At 42.7% G+C, this 9,838-nt stretch overlaps 1 protein-coding gene across 1 annotated transcript in view; it reads left to right on the top strand.

Moving 5' to 3' along the window:
- The first annotated feature begins 7,334 nt into the window (after positions 1-7,334).
- Positions 7,335-9,838, top strand: part of ADRA1B (adrenoceptor alpha 1B) — a 113,004-nt gene continuing 110,500 nt past the window's right edge. The window contains exon 1 of the mRNA XM_040439773.1: positions 7,335-8,526. Within this exon, the coding sequence (XP_040295707.1) occupies positions 7,584-8,526 (943 nt within the window). The 5' untranslated portion in view covers positions 7,335-7,583. The remainder of the gene's footprint in view (positions 8,527-9,838) is intronic.

Raw genomic sequence — 9,838 nt, 5'->3', positions numbered from 1 at the left:
CAGCATGACCGGTTACTCACCGTACATGCTTATGTTTGGTCGGACTGGGAGAGAGCTGGGAGAGTTGAACATGCCCTCGCCTGACAGTGAACAAGCACGCACTGCAACCGAGTGGACTCGAGAATATCGACGACTGTTGAGGACCGTCCACAAGGTGGTGGGAGAGCGGTTGTAGCGACTACAACACCCTAACTCGGGGCCAGTATGGACTGAAGTCTTCTCCCCGGGAGATCGTGTGCTGGTCAGGGAGAAGAGGCCTTGTGGAAAACTGGACAATCAGTGGGAGGCGCCGGGTGGGTTCAGACATACCCGTCTACGAGGTTGAACCAGAGGGGGGTGGAGGTCCTGTTCGAAATTTACATAGAAACATGCTGCGGTTGTGCCGGTTTCGAGAGCAGGCTCCGCCCAGGAGTGAACCGGTTTACCAGAAAGGGGCAATGACTGATGAGTGGTGGGCGGTGCCCTGGTCCTATCCAGAAGGATTTCCTCCCCGGTCAACTGTAATTGATCCGGTGTCACCCTCGAGTGTGGCGGTACCAAGTCAGACACCCCCTTCTCAACTACGTCGGACGACAAGGCCCACGGCAGGGATTCCTCCTCAGCGCTATGCTCAGGAGGAGTTTGTGTGGGGGAACCCTGGGTCTGTGAGTGGTGTCGAGGTCGCAACCCTCTAGTGGGGTGGGATGTGAGGGGGTCACAGTCTGGGGCCCCCAAGATGAAACATATGATACTCCAATTAGATACATCTGTGACTACATTGAATAAGCTATAGTGATATAACATGCAGTTTGTGTGACTGGCCACTATAGGCCCTTAGTCGGACAGCCCCCTTAGAACTAATGGAGCGAGATGTTGACAATTAATATATAAAAAGAAAAGTAATCTTATAGCTGCACCTGATTGGCTTTCTTATTGAAATAGACTGTAAAAAATAGCTTCTTTATTTTGTGCATTTTGTTATTTTGTTGCCATGTCCTAACTTCCTGGGAAAAGCTACAGGGGCTGGAGAAAGGAAGTGGCAGGAGGACAGAGAGTCAGCAGTTGGAGAGCAACGGATTCAGACGTGTCTGCTAAATTGTTTACCTGAGGTGTCCTGTGATCAGCCAGAGAGTGAAGGCTTTATCCACAGCAAGCAAGGGACGATTGGTGAATATCTGCTGCCTGCTAAAGAGGATCTGTAGTCTTCATTTATAATCAGGAGCTGAGGAGAACAGAGGCCTGCCTGCCCTGAGGCCAGCGGTGAATCATCATCAAGAAAACCAAGTTGCCATTCAAGCCTGCACTGGAGATCTCAGCCTGAAGCATTTTACACTCGGTTAGTGCGCACTTTTAATGGGACTTAAATCCTGAGCTCAGGTCCCTCCCTGCAAACAGGGTGAGGACAAGTTTTGGCACCGCTGCAGCAATTAAAGCTTTACTGCGACAGCAAGTGGATCCACATCCCGGCTCTGGAGTTACAAATAGCCACGTGGAAGTTCAAGGGAGTCTAGCTGAGGTGGGGGAGTGGGCATTACCGGCATTTGGGGGGATAGTGTGGGATTTTTCTGTATTTGGCCTCTGTGAGCCACAGTGCCCCTCAGCCGAGATCCCAGGTACACAGACCCCAAATTTAGTGTTGATTCCTAGTGGCTTCGGTTCGCTGTGTTTGGTTAGGAGAGCCTGCCATATTTAGTGGCATTTAGGCAAAATATGAATATTTAAAGGTACAGTACCTAAATTAGGGAATTCCCGGCTGGGGTCCCACTGTGGACAATCTTGGGTTGCGAACAACCCAGAGAGGTTGTATCACCACTTCAGTACACCAGAGCATACCTCACTCCGTGTGGTCCGGCTGGATCATGGTGTACATTATATTGTATATAGTTTTCTCTTCTAAAGTCAGTAAAATTATTTTGGCTCACACAGCTCACTGTCTGTGCATTCATTCTTGTGTGGTTCACTGTATCCCAATGGACTCCCTTGGGTCCACCTCTTACATTATCTCAAGAGACGGGTTACTGGGCATTTCCTGGACCCGATATTTTCAAAAATTTATAAGCCCCTCTAAAAAACCAATAAAACAGAATTTAACCAGAGACGTGCTCTAGAAATTGCGACATATATCAAGTAGACACCGCACTGGCTAAAGACAATAAACAGATGGCTCACTATGGACAATCACGCCTGGTGCTCTGGACAAAAAGAGCCACCCCTTGCTCTCAATAAGGTAAATAGTTAATGGGGGTTGGACCAGCACTCAAAACACTGAGAGATGTGGGACCAAACACATTTATTTGAACACAATAAAATAAATCGAATCTAGGTACTGACATCAATTATGCAGTCTATCGATAGAATAAAATCGAATCAAATAAAATACATTGAATAAAACAAACATAAAATGCAATATTCTGAATCGATTGCTACTAGATTTCTTCTGGAGACCTATATATATCAGTGAAAGTCCCAGTACAAAAGACCCATATGTATGGGTGAGTCCCAATGGCAAGTATCAAGATATATGAGGCCCTCAGTCCTTATATAAAGGGCACAATTTCGCCTAAGTTTCAGGCCTGCATAGTTAATCGATACAACCAGCTTTGAGGAATAGATATATGTTTTTTGGCTACTCACAACCTTTTGCGCTGATCAAGAGATTCTTTATGTGGGAGTTATTTCAGGTGGTGTCCCACCATTCACATCCCAATCCAGCAGTGTTGGTTTCTCTTTGCAGCGACTCTCAGGATCTCGTCTCAAATCTCATGGGACTTGGTCCGTCTGTAGGTTTTCGTGAGTCAAGCGAAGTTCTTTTCCTTAGTAGTAGGATTTAATACATGGCCATGTATAATTCACATTCGAGTTCACGCACAGGTACTCCGCCCAGACGCGTTTCGAGATAGCTTATCTATTCCTCAGTGGGTAACCTAAATTTTTAATTACACGCCGTTACAAAAGTATTTAGATCCAGGTCCTGGTTTAAAAATGTAGAATGTTTTTCATGGAACAAACCCTTTAAAGATTACAAAATAAGTAGATAACAGAAGCGATGCATTGTGATGGTGTAAGGATATTTTGAGAGTCCATAAGCAGAATGAAGTGGGTGAAGGTCTGGGGAGGATAATTAAAAGTCTTTGGTCTTGCATAATATGATCCGTCTCCCTGTCTGAATTTATATTAGTTATATAGTCAAAAAATCTAATAATCAATATCTGTGTGATCTCAAGAGACGGGTTACTGGGCATTTCCTGGACCCAATATTTTCTAAAATTTATAAACCCCTCTAAAAAACCAATAAAACAGAATTTAACCAGAGACGTGCTCTAGAAACTGCGACATATATCAAGTAGAAACCGCACTGGCAATAGCTGCCATTGTAAAATATCACTGACAAATGTATTGATTCCTTTTTAATATTCATGCATGAGCATAGGGCCACACATATCATTATGAGGATTTGCATTGGCATTTCATCTTTTGGCGTGACATCCTTCCCGCTCAATTGACCTCAGCCTTTCAACAATGACATAATTCAGTACTGGACTGATAATTTACAGTCAATCAATAATGGATTTACAGAACAATTTATATTACAATAATCCAGCTGATCCGTGTACCATAGCAGCAAATAATGTTCAACTTACCTCAGCTGCAGACATTTCACAAACTTACAAGAACCAAGATGGCCGACACACATGTAATTATAGGTAATCATACATTAGGATAGTGCTGGAATTTTCATACAGCGCCTTAATTTATGAATATGTGAAGCTTCCAGCAGAAAAAGTCCCACAATTGCATGTTTGTTTTACCGCAGGAATTTGCCTCTGAGGATTAATATACTTTACAAATACTGATCCTGTCCTCATTGACCTTGCATGCGAATAAAGTGAACATTACTGCTTTATCCCAGCTACGGCTGCAAGGTTCAATGGCGCTAGGAAGAGGATTCATCCTAGAACAGTTATCATGTTAAAAAGGACCTGTCACCTGTCCTCACATGTCTGTACTATTTTCTGACTCTATATAGTGCTGTTTCTCTAGTTTCCCTGTTAGACGTGAATGAATTACTAGCAGTTTTCAATGAAGGTCCAGCTGGGTGATACCAGTTGGGTGTGTGTCCCTGCACAGTCTGACACTATACAATCAGTACTGCCAGTGCCAGACTGTGCAGGGACAACTGGTAACACCCATCTGGACCTCCATTGTAAACTACTGGTAATTCATTCATAACTAGCAGGAATAATAAAGCAATGACACAACATAGACTAATAAGAATAGATGCTCCCGAATTGTTATTACATGGGGAATGCAAGTAGTTACTACCACAGACATGTCAGGAGAGGTGACAGGTCTTCTTTAAGAATCTGTTCACACTTTGTTTTTTGCCTTCTGACAAATGTATATCTGGGGAGGGTTTCCCGACATATACTTTAGATGGAAGACTCCAACATATACCATTGTATAGGGATATAGGTGCATAAAATTGCTTATAGGACCATATATTCTATGTTCTGTTATATGTTTTCTCTGTATGCCACTGCATGGAATAGTATAGTGTACTATGCTATTCCATACATAAAGAGATTGGCCCAGCAGATGCCAAAAGGACACTCTTTTGGTCCTACAGCGGGAGCGGGTCATTTGGTGCGCACGACGAAAGCTACACTGGATGCTAATGACAAAGGAACATCAAGAGAATGGATGAAAATGACCAAGGACGCTCAGGCAAAGATAAGCTAGCTAGCCAGGTTTAAACAGAGGTCCTGATGACCTCATCCGATATAGGCTGTGGTTAAACGTTACTTTGCTATGGATACAGCCAATAGGCAGGGAGACGAGGACTTGCCAATATTGTTATGGATGGACCAGTGTGAAGTGTGATGAGCTAAGTAAGAAATGTGTTGATTTCCACATTTTGCCACCATGGGACAGCAGCAGTAAAAGGGGCGCACACAGTAGATACAGCATAGGTATATACAATCCTGATCAAAAGTTTAAGACCACTTAAATAATGCCAAAAAATCATATTTAGCATGGCTGGATCTTAACAAGGTTCCAAGTAGAGCTTCAACATGCAACAAGAAGAAATGGGAGTGAGACAAAACATTTTTTGAGCATTAAATTGAATAAAAACAACGAATAAACTGAAACAGGCTGTTTTTCAGCTGATCAAAAGTTTAGGACCACACCTCCAAAAAAATACTAAACCCCCCAAAACAGAAATCCAACTTCCAAACATGAACTCAGTAATGAGTAGCTCCGCCGTCATTGTTTATCACTTCCAAAATTCGTTTTGGCATGCTTGATGCTAGCGTTTCCATGAGGTGAGTGGGAACATTTCTCCAAGTGGTGAAGACGGCCGCACAAAGGCCATCTACTGTCTGGAACTGTTGTCTATTTTTGCAAACTTCCCTTGCCATCCATCCCCAAAGGTTCTCAATTGGATTTAGATCAGGGGAACACGTAGAATGGGCCAAAAGAGTGATGTTATTCTCCTGGAAGAAGTCCCTTGTCCTGTGGGCATTGTGTACTGTAGCGTTGTCCTGTTGAAAAACCCAGTCGTTACCACACAGACGAGGGCCCTCAGTCATGAGGAATGCTCTCTGCAACATCTGGACATAGCCAGCGGCCGTTTGACGCCCCTGCACTTCCTGAAGCTCCATTGTTCCACTGAAGGAAAAAGCACCCCAGACCATTATGGCGCCCCCTCCACTGTGGCGCGTAGAAAACATCTTAGGTGGGATCTGCTTGTCATGCCAGTAACGTTGGAAACCATCAGGACCAGCAAGGTTACATTTTTATCAGAGAATAAAACTTTTCTTCCACCTTTTGAATGTCCCATGTTTGGTGCTCTCTTGCAAAGTCCAAACGAGCAGTTCTGTGGCGTTCAAGGAGACAAGATCTTTGAAGACGTTTTTTTGTTTTTGAAGCCCTTCAGTCTCAGATGCCGTCTGATGGTTATGGGGCTGCAGTCAGCACTAGTAAGGGCCTTAATTTGGGTTGAGGATCGTCCAGTGTCTTGACGGACAGCCAATTGGATCCTCCGGCTCAGTGCTGATGACATTTTTTTGGGTCTTCCACTTGACTTTTTGGTTCCATAACCCTCAGGATCATTTAAGAAATTCCAAATGACTGTCTTACTGCGTCCCACCTCAGCAGCGATGGCGCGCTGTGAGAGACCCTGCTTATGCAGTTCAACAACCCGACCACGTTAAAAAAGGGAGAGTTTTTGCCTTTGCTATCACAACGTGTGACTACCTGACAGAAAATGACTATGAATCCACATCTTTGCACAGATTTGGCCTTTTAAAGGCATGTGGTCCTAAAATTTGGATCAGCTGAAAAACAGCCTGTTTCAGTTTAATCGTTATTTTTAATTAATTGAATACTCAAAAAATGTTTTGTCTCACTCTCATTTCTTCTTGTTGCATGTTGAAGCTCTACTTGGAACCTTGTTAAGATCCAACAATGTAAAATATGATTTTTTGCCATTTTTCAAGTGGTCTTAAACTTTTGATCAGGACTGTATTACCAGAGATTGACAGCAATTATTTGCCTTGTACAGACTTAAGGCAAATGAAAGCAGTGTTGGACTGAAGATTATGGAGCCTACTAGATCAGATTCTTCTCCTGTTATTCCAAACATATCTACTTTTAGTTATACACTCTGCTGATACACCTATGCTTCCACTATTACAGTTTTAAAGTGGGAGGCACATATGCAAACTGTTGTAATTCCTACACCGTTCACCTGATTAGGATGTAAATACCCATTTAAAGCTGACAGTCTGCAGTTAAAGCACATCTTGTTCTTTTCATTTCAAATCCATTGTGGTGGTGTATAGAGCCAAAAATGTTAGAATTGTGTCGATCTCCCAATATTTATGGACCTGACTGTATCTCTCTATTTATCTATCTAGTTTTATTACTATCACTCCTTTGCTTTAAAATACATCTGCTGTATCAGTCTCATATATGTGTACTGTGTGTAACCATTCTGTCCTTACACATTTGTATCTATCGATCATGGAGGTGTAAAAACTACATTATAGAGTGCAACCAATTTCTTAAATCTTCAGACCTGGCTCTCCCCCAGGACAAAGTTAACCACTAAATTACTCAGGTGGTGTAGTCTGTTATTGTGTAATATAGTGCTGACCCCTCAGGCGAAGAAGATAATAATTAAAATGCAAGATCCAACTTTGACTGCAGCTGTCACTAACCTTCTAGGCAGCCAGTTAATGAGTTTTTGTTTGAGTCGCAGCGCCCTCTAGTGGCCGCTTATTAGAATCTGACATTTTGCTGTGATGTCACTTCAGAGAAAGGCAGCTGCTAAAAGCGATTTTCTTAAGATCCCTGAGACGTGCAGTTAGTTGGTGGAGCAACATGTCATCCCATCTACAGCTCAGTCTTCCTGACCAGCTGTAATAAGGCTCTCAATCAGTGGCTTGCAGATGTGCTTCTCCTCTAAGCTCAATACTACAAAGGACACAGAAGACTCCTCAGCAGATGTTGGACATGTCTTTCTACCCTGACAGTTTTTGGGTAATTCCTGAATCACTTTAAGGTGGTATTGCCAGCTTCTAAGTACCAATTATCCAGCTATGGAATACCTGTTGGAGATGCATGGTAAGAATTTATCACTTCATGAGACTTTAGCATGGAACAATACAAGTTCCCTACTCAACGATCACATTGATACCAATGGTACTTTACCTATAGACTTAACAAGGGCTATGATCATTGGATTCACTCTTGGAGCCTTCTTTTGTGTGGCTATAGTGGGCAACATTATGGTCATCATCTCTGTGGTCACCAACAGGCAACTGAGGATCCCAACCAACTACTTGATAGTCAACCTGGCCATTGCTGACTTGTTGCTGAGCACCACAGTGCTCCCCTTCTCTGCTACCTTAGAGATTGCCGACTTCTGGGTATTTGGGAGGATATTTTGTGACATTTGGGCTGCCATGGATGTTCTATGCTGTACAGCATCCATTTACAGTCTTTGCGCCATTTCTATAGACAGATACATTGGGGTTCGTTATTCGCTTCGGTATCCCACTATAGTGACAAGGAAAAGGGTCATACTAGTTCTGCTGGGTGTCTGGATCTTGGCTTTAGTGATCTGCATTGGACCATTACTGGGATGGAAGCAGCAGACTAATACCAATGAGGCTGTGTGTGATATCACCACAGAAACGTTTTATGCCATAGTTTCATCTTTGGTTTCCTTCTATATCCCCTTGACTATCATCCTGGTGATGTATTGCAGAGTTTATGTGGTGGCCAAGAGGATCACTAAGAACCTGGAAGCAGGTGTCATGAAAGAAAAGATGGACTCCAAAGAGCTGACCCTAAGAATTCACTGCAGAAACATGAATGATGGATCATCCAACAGCAAAGGCAAGAACCAACAGCCTCGCAGTTCCTTATCTCTGAAATTACTTAAATTCTCCAGGGAGAAGAAGGCAGCCAAGACTCTGGGGATTGTGGTGGGTTTGTTCATCTTATGCTGGCTACCATTCTTCATAGCTTTGCCTTTAGGTAAGTTCCTTTTGCTAGTTTAAAAAAATATATATTCTTATTATTATTATTATCATTATTATTATTGTTATTATTATCAGCTATAAAAGCAACAGGGAGAACACTTGGTTTCAGAAACATCCAAAGTATGTTCTGTGTAATGTTAATTTTGGTCAGAGAATATTGGTATCATAAATTCTTACTGGGTCCTGGAGTCCTCTGTGGGGTCAAATAACTTCTTCAACCAAATGAACAGATATGTTACTTAGGAAATTAATGATTTGCTTTAAGCAATATGAATCATCTCAAAGGACAATGTGACAACCTATTAAAGATAATAGAGTCATTTGAGGCACTGAGGACACCTATCTTGTACTGCTAAAATTAGTAGTCTTCAGTGATGACAGGAGAACCACTTGAGAGTACTCTGAAGATTTCTTGAGGTTTCTGCATTTATGTAAATTTTGATCACTATATAGAGAAATGTTCTACAACTTTCTAATATACTTGGTTTTAACTTCCTCAGCTTCTTATGCATTTGTGGTCAATGAATGAGAACCTGCTTATGTAGTTCTGTTCTCAGCTGAGAAGTGGACAAAATTGTATCCAGTCCAGGATCCAATATTCTGTGACCTAAGTACATAAGGTCTTTCTCTACAAATGTCACTGTTACAATGTACTGTGGCATTCTGGAGTCCAGGCTGTTTAGCTCAAAGAGCATTGTGTAGACTATACAACCTTAGGACTCATGCACACAAGTGTGTGTGCCCTGTGGCCGCATTGCGGACCGCAGACAGTGGGTCTGCAATATACGAGCAACTGCCATGTGCACTCCGTATCATGGATGCGGACTCATTGACTTGAATGGGTCTGCAATCCTCAAGATACGGAGCGGAGGCACAGATCGGAAGCACATGGAAGCACTATGAGTCGCTTCCAAGGGATACGGGCACGGTGCACACACACACTTGTGTGCATGAGCCCTTATTCATTTCTCTGCTGAGATCAGTACTATGTACAGGATTTGCATCTATTTCCAGAACAGGCTCCACAAAGTGAAGGAACGCTGGCTCGGCAATTTCCAGCATTCCAATACAGGGGAATGGAGACGTGGCCACTTTCTGGAGATAGGAGCGGGACCCAGCAATATGCCATCAATGTCTGAAATGGGTCAACCCCTTTAAACTTTACATAAACCTGAAAACCCTTTGCAGAGTCTTGTTCAGTATACTTTTGGAAGTCTCCTCTAGGGTTTTATGGCATGTAGAAAACCTACTGTATCGAAAGTAGTGCTCCAAGACATTTTGAGTATTTGACCAGGGAAATGTCATTT

The sequence above is a fragment of the Bufo bufo genome, chromosome 1, assembly GCF_905171765.1.
Source record: "Bufo bufo chromosome 1, aBufBuf1.1, whole genome shotgun sequence".
NCBI lineage: Eukaryota > Metazoa > Chordata > Amphibia > Anura > Bufonidae > Bufo > Bufo bufo.
The sequence above is the reverse complement of the archived record's forward strand: the minus strand, read 5'-3'. Positions and strand labels throughout refer to the sequence as shown.